General features: G+C 46.2%; 1 protein-coding gene across 1 annotated transcript in view; it reads left to right on the top strand.

Annotated features, from left to right (window-relative positions):
* Positions 1 to 22,998, top strand: part of BRINP2 (BMP/retinoic acid inducible neural specific 2) — a 57,781-nt gene that overhangs the window by 22,929 nt on the left and 11,854 nt on the right. Inside the window, exon 2 of the mRNA XM_049776453.1 lies at positions 4,377 to 4,736. Coding sequence (XP_049632410.1) covers positions 4,456 to 4,736 — 281 coding nt within the window. The 5' untranslated portion in view covers positions 4,377 to 4,455. The remainder of the gene's footprint in view (positions 1 to 4,376; positions 4,737 to 22,998) is intronic.

Here is a 22,998-nt window from a genome sequence, read left to right as displayed (position 1 = left end):
CTGATCATTTAATGGAGCAAATATCATTTTAGGCTTGGACTTTTGGGGGGGCACCATTCCCGGTGGTGCTCAGGGGTTCCTCCTGGCTCTGTGCTCAGAAATCTCTGCTGACAGGCTCAGGGGACCATATGGGACTGGGTATCGAACACAGGTCAGTCCTGGGTCAACTGCATGCAAGGCAAATGCCCTATCCACTGTGCTATCATTCTGGCCCAAGCCCCTGTGGGTTTTAGTAAATTAATATTCCCCTGCTCTCCCCTGCACTGCAGGACTAAGACCTGCAGACGTAAGACAGGACTAAGAATTGTCTGTCCACACCTGTCAGACTGACTCATATGGAGCTGCCGATAGAGAGATCAGCAGATGTCTGCTGTCACACATGTTTAAAAACATGTTTGTACTTGGACATTAACAGTGTCTTTATGTGAGTTTCACACAGGCATTATTTGCACAAATGCTTGTGAATATGTTTGTCCATGTGTGTTTGCATGTGTAGATTTGTGCATGTGCCTTCGCAGATATGTGTTGGGGCATATATGTTGGGAAGAGTACTTGCTGCCTGTCCATGTATGAGTGCTAGTATTTGTACATCTGATGTACTTGTTTCCAGGGCAGCACAAGGTCCAGAGGCCACTCCTGGTGACAGGTGGCTAACAGGATGGGGCAGCTTAATGTTGGAGTCCAAGATAATATCCAGGGACCAGCCTTGGGGCCTCAGGCATGCAAATTCAGTGCCTACCTGGAGCTTGGACTTAGCCTTCGATTCCAAATGGCTTTTAGCGTAAACATGAATGATTCTCAAGGACCAATCTTCAGCACCAGTACACTGCCTACTAAGAGGCCCGAAAAACATTTAGAGGTCTTATCATTGTTGATTCTCAGGGTATAAGGGGTTTCATTGTTGCTACTGTTATATCAAGAAAGAGACCCTGGAGCTGGAGACAGCACAGTAAGGCAGGCTTGCATATGGCCAACCCAGGTTTGATCCTCAGCATGTCATAGGGTCCTCTGAGCAATGGCAGAAGTAATTATTGAATGAAGAGTCAGACGTAAGCCCTGAGCATTGCTGGGTATAGAGAGAGTGAGGTGAAAGAGAGAGAGAGAGAGAGAGAGAGAGAGAGAGAGAGAGAGAGAGAGAGAGAGAGAGAGGCCCCCCTAAGCTGGCAAAGACAGGATACACACAAGGTACCTGAGTGTGTCCAGGTCAGAGGTAGGAAGGTATCCTTGGGGACAATGGTTAATGTGCACCCACACACACAGCTCAAATCTATACAGACACACACATGCACACAATGGGGTTCACACATATGAGATTCACATGCACTCACATTACACACAATCACAGACACATACAAACACAGATATGCACAGAGAAACACACAGACACATATGCTGACAGACGGACAGACAGACAGGAAGCCCCGGCAGCTGGTTTTCTGCTGATCTGTTGCTTCCCTCACACGGGGCTGCACTCCCCTCTCGGGCTGTTGCCTCGAAGCCTTTGTCAGGAATAATGATACCTTCCTCCCTGGGATATTTTAAGATTCTGATGACACACTGAGTTTGAAAGTGCTTTGAAAACTGGAAAGTGCTCTACAAATGCTAATTTCCCCATTTACCCCCTTTCAAAACTATGCAGGCTGGCACTTTGGGGCTGGATGAAAGGGGCCAGGGGAATGAAATGCACTTTTTATTTTATTTTTTTCAGGGGCGGTACTTCCTTGAAAAAGTGCCCTGCCCTGCCCCATTCCAGATCTTCTGTGGGATCACCTGTGAACCTCCCAAAACCATTCTTGTGCATAAAGCCCAAACCCCAAATTGCTGCAGAAATGGGGTCTTCGGATCACCCTGTGATTCTTTTTTGGGGGGGGGACTGGATTTTTTTTTAAATCACCATAAGATACAAAATTAAAAAGTTGTTGCTCATTGTTTGTTTTGGTCATGAAAAGTTCCAATACCCATCCCTTTCCCACTGTTCACTTACTGCCACCAGTTTCCCCAGTTTGGAAACCAGAATCTAAAGGCCCAAGGAAAGGATCTCATGGGTCAGAATTTCCAGGCCCCTGCCCTCCCTAGTGATAAGCAGGCCACTGAATTTCACCCATCAAACCCCCTGCCCAATAAAAATAAATAAGCCACTCCTCCAAGTCTGTCCTTGCCCTTCTGCCATTTCCCCTGGCACTTGGTCTGTTCTCTCTCTCTCTCTCTCTCTCTCTCTCTCTCTCTCTCTCTCTCTCTCTCTCTCTCTCTCTCTCTCTCTTTCTCTCTCTCTCTCTCTATATATATACATACATATACATATATATACACACATATATATGTATAGTCGATAGATTTATTGTCTGCCCCCGCACTCCAGAGCATAAATTAAAACAAATTCTTGATTAGTGCTTAGCACAGAGCAATTACTCACTACTTCGAGGAATAACTATGAGCTCACTAATATTTATTGGGGCTCCTTGGATGGGTGGGAAAAGGTCTTGAGTAGAGTTTTAGAACAAAGTTGTTTTTTGGGGATAGAAGTGGGATTCTTTTCCTTGTGAGAGGACTTCAGGGTACTATCGAGTTGGGGGGAGGACAGTCCTCATAAGCCTGCCCCTCTTTCTTTCTTGAGCTGGTCAGAGATGGGAGAATGAGTCACTCCTGTTAATGAGTCTCCTGGCAAGATGGGTCCCAGCCGGCTGACATCCTGCCACCTCTGCTGTTCTCTGTGGCTTACAAGCCATGTTTCAGGGACCCCCCTTGAACTCAAGGGGAAAGGATTAGACAGGGAGGGGTTGGCTTGCTGGGGCCACCATAGTGTGTGCTTGTCTTTAAGGAGCTGGCAGAAAACTGCCACACTATGCAAAGTGTATGGACAATCTGAGGAAAGTGGGGGGGGGGGTCACTGACTTTGGAAAATGCAGTGAAGATGAAGATCTTTGGGCACAGTTGCACTCACAAAGCTATTATTGTGCTGGGGATCAAATTTATGGAAGGCACTTAACGGTGGTAGTCCAGAGGTCAGAGTGATAGTCCAGCAGGGAAGGTATTTGCTTTGCACATGGCTGAACTAGATTCCATCTTTGGCATCCCATAGGATTCCTTGAGCACAGTCAGATGAGACCCCAAACCAAAAAGTATAAACTTTCTTGTGCTTTGTCTCTGATATGAACTCCTGGCTCTAGGCAATATGTTAAAATAGGAATAAATTATGAGACAAAGGAAGAAAATAAAAGATGTTTTTTGCTGTTTTTATTTTTTGGGCCATACCCAGTGGTGCTCAGAATTTACTCTGGCTCAGTGCTTAGAGATCACTTCTGGTGGGACTCAGGAGTGATGCCAGGGATCAAAGAGCCAGCCATAGGCAAGGCAAGTGCCATCCCTAATGAACTATTGCTTTGACCCTCCTCCATGTTTTTATTGGGGGGCAGAAGGAGGGTAGGAGCCCCAGCTGATAGAGTGAGTGGCTTTGTTCTGTCAGGGTTCAGCTGACCTATTTTAAAGTTTGTAAATTCCCTCCTCTCTGAATGCATCCAGGTTGAAGCAAGAAATGTTTGGGTTACCTCATCAGCTAAGATTCTGTGAGAAAAAATAATAAAAAAAAATATAGAAAACAACCCCACAAACCACTTCACTTTGGGAGAAAAGCAGTTTCCTTTTCTTACTGTCTTTTTTTGTTTGGTTGGTTTTGGGCTACACTTGTAGGTACTCAGGGGTTACTCCTGGCTCTGTGTTCAGGAATCTCTCCTGGTGGGCTCAGGGAACCCAATGGAATGCTGGGAACCAAACCCAAATTGGCCGCATGCAAGGAAAACACCCTCCTCACTGTGCTTTCCCTCCAATTCCACTGTCTTTCATTTTTGAGCCTCATTTTTTTTTTTTTTTTTGGTTTTTGGGTTACACTCGGCAGTGCTCAGGGGTTATTTCTGGCTCTATGCTCAGAAATTGCTCCTGGCAGGCTCAGGGGACCATATGGGATGCCGGGATTCGAACCACCGACGTTCTGCATGCAAGCCAAACGCCTTACCTCCATGCTAGATCTCCGGCCCCTCAGCCTCATTTTTGAGGGGTTTTGGCCATGTTCAAACTGCTCTGGCAGTGCTCAGGGGACCATACTATAGTGCTGGGGATGGAACCGAGGTTAGTGGCTCAAAGGTACCTGAAATCTCACCATCCCCCTTTTCCAACTCCTCGCTCCCCACCTGCCTGAAGATATTGCTGAGTCCCACACAACACTAGCAGATTTTTGCCTTACGACTGGGATTTGCCTTTTTTCTGCTCTCTGCCCCATATGCCACAAAACCACACACTGTCTGTCTGTTGGGGAGAAGGTGGTTGTCTCCCAGCCCCCACTCCCCACCAGCCCCTGACCTCTGTGTCTTGTCTTCCTCCAGCTGCAGGAGTCCCAAGGGAGCTGCAGACTGGGAGGCGGTGGCGGGAGAATGAAGACACCAACGTTCCGGAACCAGCAGCATGAGTTGGCAGCGTGGCTCCCGGCTTAGGGCAATCGGGGCCGCAGCCCCATGGACCCCCTGGGCCCCGCTGCTGGTGCTGAGCCTCCCAGGCTGGGCACTGGCCGTGGCTGCCACCACCCTGCTCCCCGCCGACCAGCATGCAGTGCCCCCTGCTGCCACTGGGCCTGCACCCCTCGACTGGCTGCTGGCTGACCGCGGCCCTTTCCACCGTTCACAGGACTACGCCGACTTCATGGAGCGATACCGGCAGGGATTCACCACCAGGTACCGCATCTACAGGTGAGTGAACATCTCCCCACCCCACCCCCTGGACCCAGGCACTCCAAAACAGAGCAGTTATAGGCAAGTGGGCCAATTGATATTCTGGGTTAATTTGGGAGCTACACCAGCAGTGCTCAGGATTTAATCGTGCTTTGGGACTCAGAGTTTACTCTTGCCTTGGTTTTGGGGCCACACCCTGTGGCACTCATTGGTTACTCCTGGCTCTGTATTCAGGAATCACACTTAGTGGGTTTGGAGGACCCTATGGGATACTGGGGATCGAACCTGGGCGGACCATCTGCAAGGCAGGTCCCCTCCCAGCTGTGCTGTGCTACCTCACTATGGCCCCACAGAGATCACTTTTTGGTTTCTTTATTTGTGCAACACGAGGCAATATTCAGGGGTTAATCTGACCTCAGGGATCGCTCTTGGCAGGGGTTGGGGGACCACATGAGATGTTGGGGATGGAATCCAGTTTGGCTGGTCAGGCAAATGCCCTTGAACATAGCTTTTAATCAGAGGCAGAAATAATTGCTCCTGCCTCAAATTCGTGGCTTGACCTTGGCTTGACCGATGTCACCCATCAGGGCTTTTTCTTCCTTCCTGATGCAAATCACGCCTTTGACCCTCAGGGAGCTCATTAAAGGTACTTCTCCAGCCTTTCCCACTGAAGTCCTTCATTAGTTCCTCACTGAAGGCCCTTTTCTCCCTGGGAATTTCACTGGCTTCCTCTCCCTCCTCAAAGATTCCAGGTTGGTGCTTACACTTACTGCCTGGCTATGTTGAGGCTCTTTCCATTTAGGCTACTTTGCCACAGTTTCACAGATGTTTCTCCCAAGCTCCTATGAAGGGGTCATAGGGGAAAGATGGGGATACTAGGGAGGCAAGAATGTGGGGAGGCCACATCTTCCACTCCGGAGTCCTCTTCCTCTTTCTTCTCATGATGCTCAGGGCCTACTCCTGACCATACGGAATGCCAGGGATAGAACCCAGGTTCGGCGACATGCAAGGCAAACACCTTTTCCTCTGTCCTACTGCTCAAGCCCCAGTATTTTTTTAAGGAGAGAAATACAAGGCCAACTGGCCCGATGTTGCTTCCTGGGGAATGAAGTTGAAAGGGTTTCTATTTATAGTGGTGCTGCTGTAAATTGGGAACAAACCAGGTGCAGTGGAGTGGCAGTTAGCAAGGGCCCATGCTGCGCCAGGTCACAGCCAGATACAGGGAGCCTGGATTAGGGCTTCGTTGGGCCCTTTGATGAGTTGTCATTACTCAGACTTGCAAAGCTAGGCAGGTCTGGGGAACGCTAAGAGCTGGGAGAGGCTTGGCTTGCATCCCTCCTTTACCTCCATGATCAGAGTCTGTGATGAAGCAGGTTGGTCCTCAAACTTCCCATCAACCTCCCACCTGCATGTTTTACCTCTCTGGATGCATTCTAAAATAAAACCTCTAATGCCCTATAAAACTCGGAGGTTGTCACCCTGTCATACCTGAATTAAACCTTGATCCCTGGTCACACCCGGATGCAACACCCCTATTTTGATCGGAGGCATTTACTGTTTGACTATGAAGTTGTTTTTTCCTTCTTCTCCTTTTCCTCCTCCTACTTCCTCCTCCTTCCTGCTCCTTGTGCTCCTCTTCTTCCTCTTCCTCTTCCTCCTTCACTCTTCCTTCTCTCCCTCTTCCCCCCTCCTTCCCCTCTTTTTTCCTCTTCTTCCTCCTTTTACTCCTTTTTCCTCCTCTTCTTTTTTATTTTTTATGGTTTTTGGGTCACACCCGGCAGTGCTCAGGGCATACTCCTGGCTCTATGCTCAGGGACCATATGGGATGCCAGAATTTGAACCACAGTCCTGCATCTAAGGCAAACACCTTACCATTGTGCTATCTCTCCGACCCCATTTCCTCCTCTTCTTCTCCCTTCTTCCTCCTCATCTCATACCTAGGAGTGCTCCCCCTTACTCTTGGCTCTGTGTTTAGGTATTCGATCGGGGTCTTTGTCCAGGGATCAAACCTGGACTAGCTGCATGTAAGGCCAGTGTCCTCCCCACTGTGCTATTGCTCCAGCACAGTCCCACTAGCTTTGACTCTCAAGTGCATCTTGGTATCAGGCTCCCAGCAGGCACAGATGCAAAGAGCCACCAGGTTTTTATAACACACTCATGCCCGATGCTTCTACACCCCCCCCCCCAGGCCCTCACTATAAATCAAAGTAACAAGCACCCTGATTTTCCTTTGTTCCTATTTGTCTTTTTTTAAGCCAGTCAGATTGAGCAGTGGGGGGGGGGGGTTATATACCAACTTTTGTGATACTAACATGAATAAGTTCTGATAAACCACTGTCATGGGACCAGCCCCTATTTCTGTCTTAAGGTTTTAGTGGCTAGATAATCACAGAACTAGAAAAGGTTCAAACCAGTGAGAAAACACTAAAATCTCATGCAAATTCCATTAGGACAGAGGAAGTTGGGGGTCCTGAGGAGGGTGTCTCTGGTGTGGAGGGGAATAAGGTGAAGCCTGATTCCTAGTAATTGACCTCAAGCATCAGCACTTTTATATTTTTTGTGCCACACCTGGTGATGCTCAGAGGTTACTCCTGGCTATGCACCCAGAAATCGCTCCTGCTTGAGGGACCAAACTCAGTCCATCTTGGGTCAGCCACAGGCAAGGCAAATGCCCTACCACTATGCTATTCCTCAGATTCCTCTCTTGTATTTTTAATTTATTGAAACACCATTGTTACAAGGTTGTTCAAAATAAAGTTGGGTTTTATTTTTTCAATGACATAGTTGTTCATGACTGAATTTCAGTTATACAATGTCTAACACCTTTCCACAGTGCACGTTTCCCACCACCTATGTCCCCAGTTTCTCTCCCACAGATCCCTGCCTGCCTCTATGGCAGACATTTTTCTTATCTTTCCCCCCTCTCTCTTTCTCCTCTCTCCATTCTTTCTCTCTCTCTCTCTCTCTCTCTCTCTCTCTCTCTCTCTCTCTCTCTCTCTCTCTTCCTCCTTTCCTCCCTCCCTCCCCTGGTATTTATGTTCTGTGGTTTGCAATATTGCTACTGAAGGGGCATTATTCTTATCACTTCCTCCCCTTTCAGCACCCAGTTCTTATCTAGAGTGATCATTCCCAACTTTCATTGTCATAGTGCTCCCTTCTCTACAAACTGTAATCTCCTCTTTGTGACAAGCTTCCTACCATGGAATGGTTCTCCTGGCCCTCATTTCTATTATCTCCGAATACTATTATCATACTATCTTCTTCTTATATCCCACAAATGAGTGTGATCATTCTATGTCTATCCCTTTCTTTCATTCAGTATAATATTCTCCATCCTACATCCATGTATAAGAAAATTTTATAATTTCATTTTCCTAATAGCTGTGTAGTATTCCATTGTGTATATGTATCACAGTTTCTTTATCCACCCATCTGTTTTTGGGCTCTTAGATTGTTTCCAGATTCTGGCTATTGTGACTAGTACTGTAATGCATATAAGAAAGCAGAGGGCTGTTCTGGATTGTGTTTTTTGGGCTCCTAGAGTAAATTCCTAGGATTGTGATATTGCTGGGTCATATCAAAGCTCAATTAATGTTTTTTGAGGAGTCCATATTGTTTTCTCAAAAGGCTAGACTAATCTACATTCTCACCAGCAGTAAGGAGAGTTCCTTTCTCCCTACACCTGCACCAGCACTGGTTGTTCTTGTTCTTTATAATGAGACACCAGCACCTCTTTCTGGTTGACTTTTTGAGGGCTCCCAAGCAGTGCTCAGGGACACTTCTCTGTACTGCTCAGCCACTGAAACCAATAGTGCCATGCTTGGACCTGGCCACATGATGGTACATGGTGCTGCCTAGCACCAGACATAAATACTAACAGATCCCTGCCAGGAGTTACATTCTTTGGATCTGCCTATGACAGGAGGACCTGGCCTTTAGAAGTACCCTGTAACTGGGAGACCTCTGGATGAACCCACAGTAGATCAGCATTTCTCAATGTCTCAGGGCTTTGAGGGATCCCAAGATATTTCAGGAGAGGCAGCACCAGTGAAAACTTACCTTATGTGGGAGCTATGGCATGAATTTAGGATGGCTATTTCAGTAGAACAGGAGATTACAGGAGAAAAACCAGGTGGAAAGAAGGTTGAGAAACATTGCAGTGGAGGACTGAGCCATGAAGAGATTTGTATTGAGTAGAATGAACAGAATAAGAGCCAGAGAAATAGTACAGTGGGTAGGGCATTGATTTTGTTTGTAGCTAACCCGGGTTTGGTCCCTGACATCCCATAGGGTCCCCTGAGCCCCACTAGTAGTGATTCCTGAGCACAGAGACAGGACTAATCCTAGGATACTTCCAAGTTTACCCCCCCAAATAAACAAACAAAAAATTGAACAGAATAGGGGACAGAGAGAAAGTACAATAGGTAAAGCATCAACTTTCCATATGGCCAACCAAAGTTTGATCCCTTGTATTTCATATGGTTTCCTGAGCCCTACTAGGGGTGATCCCTGAGAGCAGAGCCAAGAGTCAGCCCTGAACATTTCAGGGTATGACTCCCCCAATAAAGAACAAATGGAATAGGGGACAGAGAATAGGAACAGGGGTTAAGGCACTTGCACACAGTCAATTCTGGTTTGATCTCTAGCATTGTGCTTCGTTCCCTAAGCAGAGTCATGAGAAGTCACTGGGCTGTGAAGGTTGTGCCCCCTCCAATTAAATAAAACAAACTGTCTGCACCTCAGATATGAGTAGTCTGGGAGAAATGTGGGTTGTGCTCTGATCCTAGATTTGGGGGATGCAAAGATGGGCCTCAGGTGCTGAGAAAGTGGCTCCAAAACTCCACCAGTCTTTATTGGCCCCATGTACCCCCGCTTGTAGCTGGGTTCTAGGGAGTCCACAGGTGGGAGCTACTTGGCTGTACCCAACCCTATCCCTTAACTTTGCCACAACAGGATCTCTTGCTCACTGAGTAAGCTGATAATTGAATTTCTATAAATCAGACCCTCTATTGGAGTGACACTGAGCATCATTTTCAAAAATGCACTGTCTTAGGTTTCTGGTTTGGGTGTGGCCACAGCTTATTAAAAGAATTTCATGTGGCAGCCTTGTCCCAAACTTTTGGAATCAGATCACTCCAGATTCATGCACTTGGGGAAGGGACTTACACTGCAAAGAATTTTTTGTGAAGCCACAGTGGAGAACCCTCGGGTTTTGGGCCAGGCCTGTGTGTTGGGAACTATTTGGCAAATTGGGCTCTTTAACAGTGACAAAAGTGGAGCACACGCAACCTTGACACCCAAAGGCTTTGAATGAAAAGGTGAGAAAAGGGGACCTAGAGGCAGACACCCCACTCTGGATGATTAAGAGGTGAGGGATGAAGTGTGAAGACACAGCCATCCCTGGTGCGTCAGACTTGGGACATAGAGAAGACACGTGGTATGGGACAATCTTGGGTATGCAATGCTTCTTGTTGCTACCTTTGCTCTTCATTCTCTATTTCATGCTCACCAATTCTGTGGCCCTACTTGGGGCTCCCCAAGGCTCAGGAATGACCTCTCACCCTGCTGAGAAAAAATAGCTCTGGGCTAGGTAGAATCCTGAGGAGGCAGGGGAGAAGGGGGCAGCTGGATGTTTCATGGCTGCACAGATTGCTTCTCGGGGAGTCCCAGTGGCCCTAGGGAAGATCAAGGCCACATCTGGGACCAGCTGGTGACGAAGGAGGGACAGGAAAAGGGATCTCTGGGGACTGCGTTCTCTGGGACCCACAGAGATACGTAAACATGAATGGTCCCTGGAGTGTGCTGTGGAGCTGGTTTACTAGTAACCAAGGTAAACTGTGGCATGGAAGTGGCTATTTGATGCTGCTGTGTGCTAGTTTTTTTTTTTTTGTTTTTGTTTTTTGGGCGGGGGAGAGGGCAGATCATACCTGGTGATGCTCAGGGATCATTCCTGGCTCTGTATTTTGTATTTAGGAATCACTTATGGAGTGGTACAGGGGACCCTATAGGTTGCTGGGGGTCTAACCTGAGTTGGCTATATACAAGGCAAATATTCAGGAATCACTCATGGAGCAGCACAGAGGACCCTATGGGATGTTGGGGGTCTAACCTGAGTTGGCTATATATACAAGGCAAGTGCCCTTTCTGCTCTGCCCTCACTCCAGCCCCTGTGAGTCTGACAGAAGCTCTCTGCCCCTGCCTATGGGCACCATCTTCAGGATGCAGTGGTGAACCTGACTAGAATGGAAGCGGGACTGAGGGCTTGGTGGGGACCATAGAGGCTGGAGCAGCAGAGATGTGGCCGGCGAGGAAAGCATGGCTGTTAGCAAGGATAGGACAGGACAGGATCCAGGTGAGAATGAGAAAGGGCCTTTAATCAGGGGCCTCAGTGATTCCTGAGTTCAGAGCCATGGGTAAACACTGAGCATTGCCAGGTGTGGTCCTCAAACAAAATGATGATGATGATGATGATGATGATGATGATGATGATGATGATAAATCACCATGTTCTGCTCCAGTGTGGACAGTCACACAAATAGGGTCACCCATCAAATCACCTGGGCTGATACAGCTCCAGTCCTGAGCAAGTGACATACATTTGAAAGCTCCCAAAATTATTAAGATCATTTCTGAATCTCAGCCTTCCTGACCTTAATCCCTCTTATCTGATAAGTATTTTCTTCCTTCTTCTGAATAAGTGAATAAGTCTAAAGACATTTCCTCACAAAGGGCCTAAAGTGATCAGAAACAGCAATACCCCCACCCCAATTCTTGGGCTTGTGAGAAGCTGATGATTCGCCCACAAATGGTCTGTGTCTCTCCCACACACACTCACCCTTCTCTTTGCATTTCTCAAGGTGTTCTGGCCTCTCCCACCCCCGCTCGTCCACCCCATCCTTCTTCAAAGAAGGAAGTAAAAGAAAATGATTTTGACATGAGATTTTCTCTTTGAGCCAGCACCAGCTCCTGGGACTCTCGCTGCCTGGCTCATTCCTTTTCCTAAACACTCCAGAAGCACATCCTAGGATTGATCGCTACTCCCCAGATCAAGGGTTTACTTTTTTGCCTTTTTTTTTTTTTTTTGTCCACACTCTTTAGTGCTCGGGGATCATGCCTGGGGAATGCTTGGGGGAGCCTATGGGATACTGGGAATTGAACCTGGTTGGCCACCCTCCCTGCTGTACTATTGCTCTGGCCTCCTCATTTCTTCTTTGTGCCCACCATGTCCTATCAGTTGCCTCACTAGTCTTTTCTGTGTCCCCATGAAAGTAGTTTTACTCATGACCCCACCCCTTGAATATCCTGCCCCTGCCCTGAGCAGAGAAACACTGATCTAGAACACAGTTCCCAAATTCAGTCTGTCCAATGGACCTCTGACACCCATATTTCAACAATTGTGGCAAATGATGCTTGGAAAACTGGGGTTCATACACCCTTCAAATGGATCTCTTCATGTCCTTGGGATAAATGGGTGTGGTAGCACCAGATCAAATGGAATGACCAGTTCCCAAACAGACTTTTCATAGAGGCAGAACTGATATTTTCTCTACAGTGCTCCAGCTTCCTTCCAACCCACATTCTTGCAACACTTATGTTTGTTTTGTTTTGTTTTGTTGTTTTAGGTTTTTTTTTTGGGGGGGGGGTGTGCTGAGTCCACACTCTTTAGTGCTCAAGGCTTTGCACTCAGGTCATTTCTGGCTGTGCTTGAGGGATGATATGGGATTCCAGGGACCAAAAACCTGGGTTGAATGTGTGCAAGGCAAATGCCCTCCCCACTGTGTTATCGCTCTGGCCCCAATACTTGTTATTTCCCTCCCAGTATTTCTGGATATCAGTGGTTCTCGTGGGTATGAGGCAAAAGCTGGTCACAGGTGGTTTCCTGCTCACGTGTGATTTGTGGGCATCTGTCTGTATTTCAAGAAACACCCATTGCTTTTTTTTCCCATTTGTTTTGTTTAGAAGCTGGGTTGTGTGGCTTGAGGTTGGGAAGCTGTGGCAATTCTTTCTCTCTTTGAGGTATCAATCTCTTGGTGTCTTTGTGGCCTTTGGTATTCCTGTAGCTGCTCAGTTGAGAAGCTTTTGAATTTGACAGTGTTCTGTTTTATCTTTTCTGCCTTGGTTTTCCCTTGTTAGCAGAGCTAAATCTTCAGATGAGTCACTTATCTACCAGCTATTTTTCACCATACATTGGACAGTTTTCAATCCCTTTCATTGATCTGGAGTTCACTTTCTGTGCATTGTTGTTTGTGTTCTAGCCTTGAGAAATGATTGTCTCTCTCATGTGGGACTGTTCCATTTTTCCTCATGCCATTTTTGGAGGACACTTTCCTATCTCTAGGGTATGGATTTGGCTTCTTGGATATGGAGGAGATCCCTGTATCTGTGTGATTTCTTTCTATTCATTCTGGATGAGCCTGTGTGTCTGCACTTGGTCTATACCATACTGCTTTAACTATAGTTGCTTTGAAGTTTACTCTGAGGACTGTGTGCAGACAGGTGGATGCTAGACTATCCCAAATAACTTTCCTGAAATCCTCATGCTCTCTCCATTTTTGGTCTCATAGGAAATGACAATGGGGGTAGAGGTGTACTTTAAGTTTTTGTTGGGGAGATATTAGGGGGAAGGAATCTCTATCTAGAATGAGTTCATGAAGCACTTTCCTCCTGTGAAGAGTGTCACATGAGGAAAAATATACCAATCTGTATAAAGTCCCTGAGTTTGAGGGGACTATAATTACTCCTGGGGTCCCCTCTTCCGACTACTGTGGGCTTGACGAGGGGGCCTTTCTCTGAGTTGAGGAGAGACCTGGAGAGCTGGTAGGTACTGGCTGGGCAGTGATGGCCTGGACTCTGCTTGCAGAACAAAGATGAGATCAGCAGAAGTAAAGATTGTAGAGAGATCAGGCAGGGCTGGGGGTCCTGAGCCCCAATAAACACCCTCTTCTCTTACAATCTTCCACACTCCTTCCAGTCTCAGTGACTGATGGGTCCTTCTGCAGTGTATCGGCTGCATTATATATTGAGGCTCTGAATAACCCCCTCTCCATTCCCTCTTTTGGCCCCCCCTCCCGCCCTGCACTGGGCAGTCCAGGAGTCACCCACAATCCTTTCTCTTCCTCTTCCTCCTGCCTCAAGCTTGAGGGGCTCCCCTCCCCGAATCTCCCAATCAGCCTTAATTAAACTGTTTGAAAGCTGCAGCCTGATTTTAATTAGAGCAAAATTGGGAAGATTAGAATGAAATTGGCCAATCATTGTTTACGGGCCGTAGTTGGCTCGTTCAACGCACTGCGAATCACCTTCCTGGAGCCCTCTGGGAGAGCGGCTAGGCTGGGGAGCACTTGGGCATCTGGACAGGACCAGCCCCCCAGCTTATGCTCCTGCACCTCCTCAAGCTGCATGGGCTAGGGCATTTCACCAAAGGGCACCTGGGCTGGCACCTTTCTAACTTGGATGGAGTGGGAGAGTGAGTGTGTCTCTTCAGGCCAGTGATATTAACCAGGCACTGGTGACAAACTGGCACACCAGGAACCTTGGGGCTTTTGTCAGACTCAGCAGAAACTGGGTCGCTTGCCTCAGTTTCTCACTTCTTAGAAACACTCCTTAGGCGGGAGATGGCATCACTGGTTTTCTTAGTAGGAGGGAGTAGAACGTGGGGAGAAACTGATTTACAAATTGGAAAGAAGGCTGAGTGCGAGGACTCCTCCCTGTCTGTTTTGTTTCTGTGCATCATGGAGATGAACCCTGGTTATTCCAAGGCCAAGGGTCCAGCAGTCTGCTACTAAGCAGAACTTGCCTTATGATGCAATGATGGGCAGCTGAGTACCTGCTGGCCCCTAGCTGTGGTGCTGAGTTCATCTCAGATGCAGAAAACAAGGATCCTTCTTGTCCTACAGTTTGTTTAAGCTAGCTTAGGCTCATCTCATGCAGGTGACTCATAGTTTTGTTTGTTTGTTTGTTTTGTTTTGGGGGCCACACCCAGCAATGCTCAATGGTTACTTCTGGCTCTGCACTCAGGAATCACTCCTGGCAGTGTTTAGGGGACCATATGAAATGCTGGGAATCAAACCCAGGTCAGCTGCATGCAAGGCAAACACCCTACCCACTGTACTTTTGATGGTTCGTTTGGCAATGGAAATGCTTCAGTGCAATGCACCCCCCAAAAACTCTCTCCAGCAGCCCCAAAACTCTGCAGGAGAGTATGAGCCATCCAGAGAACTTGGCACTGTGGTGAAGACAGTCTGTGGGGGTGATTTGAGTCTGTCATGGCAGCTTTGAGAGTGGCTGGGAGATGCCTGATGGTGTTCAGGGGCTGCTCCTGGCTCTGTACTTAGGGAAGTTGGGGGCCCTAGGGAACAGATGCAGAACCAGAGAATCAGATTGGCTGTGCAGAAGGCCGGTGTGGTAACCCTTGAATACTTCCCCTCAGCCATTGGTATTTCTGAGGTCTCTGAGGTCAGCTCAGCTGAACTCATTTTGCTGCTAATGCAGAGTTGGTCCCCAATCATTCTGCCACCTGGGGTCACCTTGGTTCTCTTGTCCCGTGAGTAAACCCCACTCCACTCCATTTATGTACCCCCAACAGCGTCTCTTCCTGGTAATTTAGACCCTTGCTTGACACAGAATAATGTGAGACAATGATATTCTCAATGGCTGCAGAACTGGGACTCAGGACAGCATAAGTGCCAGTGAACTGTGAGGGCAGCTTGAGCCTGAGGTGGCACCCTCTGAATCCTGTGGTGCCTTCCAGAACTTGGCAGTGTGGGCTGTGAGGTCACCCACAAATCTGCCCTTTGAATTGTGGGGGACTCATTCTAATCTAACTGTGGGGAATGAGTCACATTACTGTGGCTCAGAGGAGTATCCCCAAATCCCCCTTAGGATGATCAAATTACTCCCATCTTTGGGCAATTGCCTTACCATGCCTGATGAACTACTGAGTTAAAGCAAAGGTTCAACCCCAACTTATTTGACCCCTTTGTCAAAAACCCTAAACATTGCCAGGTCTGGCCCCTGAACCAAAATCAAACTCCCCCAAAGGCTTTGTGAACCCCATCCCATGGTACAGGCCCATGAGCCTCACTAGACTGCTCTGGTGACCCAGGGCTTAGCCTGGGACCCGACTCATGGCCAGATGTCTTAAAGGGCCAGAGCACTTCCCAGAGGGCTTCCCCTGCTTTCTATCAGCCTCTTTCCCGCCAGCACTGGGGGAGATTTTAGGAGAAATGGCTAAACTGAAACAGAGATTTACTGGATGTCTTAATTGAAATGAAGACGATGCTTTAATTGAAGTCGTGTGTGTTAATCTCATTGATATATAGAAAACATCCTTTCTTCCAGGGAGGAGGAGGAGGAGAAAATAAAGAGCCTTGATTATTTTATTACTGGAAACAAAAAGCAGAGCAATGAAGAAAGTCGGAAGTGGGCCTTGATTCTCTTTTCCAGGACTGTCTTAGGAGGCTCAGGGTTAGAGGGACTGCGGGAAGTAGGTCTGTTAAGTGCCATGTGCACATTTTTATCCTTGTCCGGCTCCATCACCACCACAGCTATTTCCCCCATTCTTTTCATGGGGTGCAGGACCCCCCCATGACAAGGAAGTAGCTTTGAGGGCTAGCAGTCACCCTTTACTAGTGGGGAGCACTTCTATCGAGTTCTCACATATTGTTTCATTTCTGGTCTACACATGGTGGTGCTCAGGAGCTGGCTCTTGGCTCTGTGCTCAGATATTTCTGGCAGAAATCAGGGGACTAACTGGGGTGCTGGGATAAACCAGGGTCAGCTGCATGCAAGGCAAGTCCCCTCCCCACTCTATAATGGCTCCAGCCCGTGATACATTTGTGCTTCTCCGGGGAACTCTCCTTTCCATAGATACCCATATGGACACATATACACACAGTTTTAAAAAAAATTTTATGGGGACCAATGTGAATTACAAGTTCTTCACAGTTGTATTTTATACACACACTTTCATTCATCCATTTTTGATTGGTCCTTTGGGTTTGGGGGAGGCTAGAAGAAAGGGTAGCATGAGGGTCAGAAAGCTCAACCGCCCCATATCTAATCCTGATCACGATCCTTGCTGAGCCATGAATTTTTTTCTGCCTTAATTTCTTCATTCATAGAGGAAAGGTAGTTAGTTTCCGTTCCCTGATTGGGTGCCTTCACCAATATTATTTATTGCTGAAGACCTGAACCATGTTTGCACTGCCTGTCAGAGACAAAGAATTCATTCAATGTTACCCATTACTTTTTATTATTCACTCATAAAAAGCTTCCTCAGACAATATCATTCACTTTTCTAGACCATTTGTTTCTCTGGTTAGAATTGCAAAGCAGGTGGAAGAGTCGAAATTGGGTCCTAATTTCTGACCCCCGTGTTGCCTCAATTTTCTCCTTCTGCTACTTTGCCTCTTACAAATGGTGCACAAAAAGCCCCCCCCCCCAAGGTTTTGCTTTGGTGCAACTATAGCCTGGTGTTTTGCTAATATCAGACTTGTGTTGTGTAGACAATTGAAAGAATGATTAAGCTCCAAGTCTGGAAAAGTTGCTGCCAGAGAGCACCAACATTTAGAGCTCTGGCCCAATGAGAGAGTTGGCCTTGCATGTGGCTGATGCTGGTTTGGCCTCCAATATCCCAGAATACAAAGCTTGAAATAACCTCTGAGTATCATCAGGGATGACACAAGCCAACCCCATTTAAAAAATAATACTATAAAATACATTCAGTCTAATAGACATGGGGGGGGCGGGAAATAGTGTCATAACAGCAGCAATATGGTGGCCATCTTGGTTGGACATGTAGACTCTGGCACATACCCATTGGTGGCTTACATTTGATGGTGTTTGATGATGGCCATAACATCACCATCATTACAGTTGCTCTTACTGGTTCCAGCAGCATATCAGATGGATTCAGGTATATCTGATTCTGTTATCAAATGGTCTTTGCTGCTTAGAGTAAACCACTTTCCATGTGTTCCTCTGAAAGTGAGGACGGGAATAAATGTCTGGCTGGTGATGGGCTGGGGATCATCTCAGGGACTGGACTAGTAGGGTTCAGCCATGGATACTACAGAGAGAAAATTTTTCAGGGTACCTGACAGTGAAAAAAGATTCAGAGATCAAACAAAAGTTTGATCCAGTGCTCATAGTCTTCATTTTGTGATACTCAGACATTTTTGCTCTTGTGCATCTAATATATGATTTTTTCCAAGTCTCAATGCTAGACAAAAAGAATTCAAGGCTAAAGGAAATGGGCAAAACAAACAAACAAACAAACAAAAACTTTCTCAGAAAGTGTTGCTGCTGTGGGGTGAGAGGAATTGTTCTCCATATGGGGAAGACCCCATATGGAATGAAGCTGCCAATCAATAGTGAAAGGCATGAGATACAGCAAAAGTTGAACAGGGTCCTTTACTAAGGAACATGGTTGGAAAGTTCCCACTGAGTTTCATTTGCCAAAGACTGAGACTCAGTTTCAGAGACTCAGTTTGCCAAAATAGAACACTTGGCTTTATACTTAAGACCTGCATGCACACAGAAACAACCTAAAGATTACATTACAGAATCAAATAGAGTCTTCTCATGGAGAGATAAAACACATTTAAAATGCTTTATTTGTTTTATTTATTTATTTTTTTTTTGGTTTTTGGGCCACACCCCGTTTGACACTCAGGGGTTACTCTGGCTATGCACTCAGAAATCGCCCCTGGCTTGGGGGGGCCTTATGGAGGCGCCCGGGGGATCAAACTGAGGTCCATCCTATGCTAGCACCACCTTCCCGGCACCTAACAATGTTTTATTTTTGTATCAAACACAAATTGGTTGTAGCTGCTCTGCATTTCCATCTTGTAACTGTGTGTTTGTTTGTTTTGGTTTTGGGGGTCACAGTTGGCAGTACTCAGGGGTTACTCCTGGCAGGCTCAGAGAACCTAAGGGATGTCTGGGGATCGAACTTGGTTCAGCCTGTGAACAAGGCATATGCCCCTCCCACATTGTGCTATCCCCAGCCTCTGTAATTTTTTTTCCAACTAAGTTATCAATAATTTGGCAGGCAGAATGCCAGAAGCTGTGACACAAATTGAGTCTGAAGAAAACAGCTCTCATTTAATGAGTTGACAAAAATATATTGACTATCTGTTGTTTGCTGGCAAAATAGCTAGTTTTTTATGGCCGATGGATACAGCATCAATCCTGTTCTTGGTTTATGTTCTAGTAGGAGGAAAAAAGGGGAAAAATTGTAAACAGCAAGTAATAATACCGACATGTCTAATATGAATATAGTATGTATCAAGGCCTGGGGTGGGGCCAGAGTGTGTGTATGGTGGAAAGGAAGGCGAATTCTCTGGGGCGATCAAAGGAAATTGCTCGATGGAAGTCATATTCTGAGCAAGTAGTGGGATTGTCAATTTTTATTTTTCTTCTATTTATCTATTACAAGTGGGTAGCCTTTCTTGTAGTGAGAGACAATTCTGTGCAGTCTTGGCAGTTTGTATTTTTCTAGGATGTATTTCTTAGTTTTGTTTTGGGCAATATCTTGTGGTGCTCAAGAGACCATATGGGATGCTGGAGATCAAACCCTGGTTGGCCTTGTGCAAGGCAATTGCCCTTCCTGTTGTGCTATTGCTCTAGCCTGATCCATTTTTCCTGAATAAAGTCAAAGAATTTCCCCAGGTGTTTGAAGCTTGTGACTCTTTGCATTTGTGTGGTTTAAGTTCTGCCTCTCTCCCTTCTCTCTCTTGTCCTCTCCTCTCTATTCCTTCTCTCTCTCTCTCTCTCTCTCTCTCTCTCTCTCTCTCCTCTCCTCTCTCTCTCTCCTCTCTCCCTCTCTCTCTCTCTGTGCTTTGTCCATTTGATTTTCTTGCCAAGAATCCAGTGAATCCCAGTTTCCCTAATTCTTTCTGCTGTCTTTGAAGTCTTTATTTTAAAATCTGATCTTTATTTCCTCTCTTCCACTAGCCTGTTCTTTTTCTAGATTTTTGGATTTTTTAAGGTACATAGATTAAAAAAAATCACAATCTATCACTATAGACTTTCCTCCCTGCAATGCTTTTGACATACCCAGTAAGGTTTGGCACATGGTGCTTCCATTTTCATTTATCTCAAGATCATTTATGATTTTACTTCTTTCTTCTTTGACCTGGTGATTCTTCAAGGACAGGAAGTGGTCTGTTCAGTTCTCATGTTTGAGAATTCTCCATTTCTGTTGACTCACACCTGGCTCTGTTCTACATATCAGAAAAGTGACCTGGGTATATATTAAATTTATCAAGACTGGTCTGACAGCCCCCCAGCTGACATATCCTGGGGAACATTCTCTGTGTGATTGAGAACATGTATGTTGTGTCAGCAACTAGACCAGGGATCCCCAAACTATGGCCCATGGGCCACATGCAATCCCCCAGGGACATTTATCAGGCCCACCTGGTGTTTTTGGCACTGTTGCCTGTTCTGCTTATCAGCCGACTCATCCTGGGCTACCGTACACATATGTGGAATGTACTCCACACTATCTGACTGCCCTCCTTCTCACTGTCTCTCACTGTCTTGGGCAGGGGCCCTCAAACTATGGTTCGCCAAAAGCAGGCTCATAGATCCCATTGAAATACTGGTAAATTCGTTGATTTAACTTTACTTGTTCTTCATTTTAAATATTGTGTTTGTTCCTGTTTTGTTTTATTTTACTTCAAAATAAGGTATGTGCAGTGTACATAGGAATTTGTTCATAGTATTTTTTAAACTATAGTCCAGCCCTCCAATGGTCTAAGGGACAGTGAACTGGCTGCCTGTTTTATAAGTCTGAGGACCTTGGACTAGACTACATCTATCTTTATGGAGCATTTGGGTCCCAAAGTTCCCCAACTTTCTGCTGTGATAGTCTCCACTGATGAAACTGTGGGTGTTAAAAATCTCCTATTCTGACCACCTGTCCCCCCATTTTAGCTCTGTGGCACTTCTTTGTTGGGTGCACAATTATTCACTAGTGATAAAAGCGCTTGGTAAGTGTTTTTTTTTTTTTTTTATCATTACACCAGGAACTTCTTTAACATGTTACTTTTTTTTTTTTTTTTTTTTTTTGCTCAGAGTCTATTTTATTTCTTGATTTCTATTTTTTTTTTGTTTGTTTTGAGGTCACACCCAGTGATACTCAAGGGTTTCTCATGGCTCTCTGCATTCAAGAGTCATTCCTGGCAGTACTTGGGGGGACCCTATTGGATGCTAGGGATCAAACCTAGGACAGCTGCCTTGATGCAAGACAGATGCCCTCTCCACTGTGCTATTGCTCCAGCCTCTTGATTTTGACTTTTACAGAATAAAAGTGAAATATTTTTATTTCTACTTTGGATAGTACAAAAAGAAATCTGTAGCAATTTTTTTTCTTCATCCCCTCACTTTTAGTTTGTAAGTCCTTAAAGCTGGAGTAGGTCTTCCCCAGGCAGTAGAGAGGTGGGTCTGGATTCACCTCTTAAATTTCCTTCGGGATCAGCCAATTAGAAATAAAATTGTGCAACTGCTTTTCATGGGTGGGGGAAAGAAAGCACTTTTGACAAATGACCTGTTTGTTGTTATTTAGCCTTTCCTGTGCAGAAGCAATGAATTAATTTATGATGAACTTGATTACATAAATCCAGAGTGAGGATGTCAAAAAATTTGGTGGGAGCTGGGCATTATTAAACTATCTCTTTCCCTCTGTTTTCTAGGGAATTGTCTGTTACCTTGATGTCAGAGGTGGGGGAGGATCTTTTTTTATTTTTTACTTTTTGTTTTTTGGGGTCACACCTGATGGTACTCAGGGGTTACTCTTGGCTTTGTGCTCAAAAATTATTCCTGGCAGCTTGGGGGGACCATATGGGATGCCAATGACTGAATCTGGGGTGACTGCAAGCAAGTCAAATGCCCTTCCCACTGTGCTATTGTCCCAGAACCTTTCTAATTTTTTTTTCTTTTGTTTTTTGGGCCACACCCATTTGATGCTCAGGGATTACTTCGAGTAAGCACTCAGAAATTGCCCCTGGCTTGGGGGAACCATAGGGGACACCAGGGGGATCGAAACCACGGTCCTTCCTTGGCTAGCACTTGCAAGGCAAACACCTTACCTCTAGCGCCACCTCACTGGCCCCAAAAGAAACCCAGGTGACTAGTTTTTTTTTTTTTTTTGGTGTTTGGATCACACCTGGCGGCGCTAAGGGGTTACTCCTGGCTCTATGCTCAGAAATCGCTCCTGGCTGGCTCGGGGGATCATATGGGATGCCAGGATTCGAACCACTGTCCTCCTGCATGCGAGGCAAATGCCTTACCTCCATGCTATCTCTCCAGCCCTCTTTCTTAATTTTTATTTAATTTTGTCATAGCCCAAGATTTGCCTCAATTATTGTCTCAGGCCTCAGAGCTAGTTGTGACTCAATTTGAGAAACAGCAAGACCAGAAATTCACTGGTTTCAGGATGCAAACTTTGTTGATAGGCGCCATTGTCTCCAAGTCACTCACTTTTGGAAGTGTCCTTCAGAAATAGGGTCTCATCTCTGGATGAAAAACTGGGGAGATAGTCCAAGCAAGTAAAGCGCTGGCCTTGCACATGGCCTTGCACGTGGCTGACTCAGGTCCCAAACCTGGCCCCACATCTCAGTCCCTGAGCACATAGGTGGGTATGGTCCAAAATAAAAAACAACACACCCAAGAGGAAAATTCTAAATGAGACTGGACAGGAATTTTTCCATCTTCTAAAAGGGGATGTCCCATAGTGGGTATTCTTGGCATTTTTGGGGAAGGGGCACTAACAAGGATGGGTGCAAAGCAGTCACTCCTGGAAGTGCTCAGGGGACCATATGATATGTCAGGGATCAGACCCCGGGTTGGCCTTATGAAATGCAAATGCCTCCCCCCTCCCCCACTATCGCTCTGACTCAGATTCTGGAATCATAACTCAAGTACAGGTACAGTGTCCTACATCTCAACAGAAAATCTGAAGTCATGAAATCTGAAGTGAATTCCCCCACTATTGGGCGGGGGGGGGGGGGGAGATCCTGGACCTGGCACCTCTCTGCAAAGCCCTTCTGAGGTGTCTGTACAAAGAGCTGGGAGTGGCATCAGCCTCTTCCCCCACCAAGAACCAAATTGGTCTTTGAAAGCTTTGCCCATGCATGTTTTTCAAACCCACATGGGTTTTTTGGGTTCTCCAGAAACGGTATGGATAGAGCTAGGCTGTCTCCACAAAAACAGATCAACTAACAAGTGTTTGCCACTGATGCTCAAACATGAGGCTCTCACAAAAAAATGAGAATTT

Source organism: Suncus etruscus, chromosome 7 (assembly GCF_024139225.1).
Source record: "Suncus etruscus isolate mSunEtr1 chromosome 7, mSunEtr1.pri.cur, whole genome shotgun sequence".
NCBI lineage: Eukaryota > Metazoa > Chordata > Mammalia > Eulipotyphla > Soricidae > Suncus > Suncus etruscus.
The sequence above is the reverse complement of the archived record's forward strand: the minus strand, read 5'-3'. Positions and strand labels throughout refer to the sequence as shown.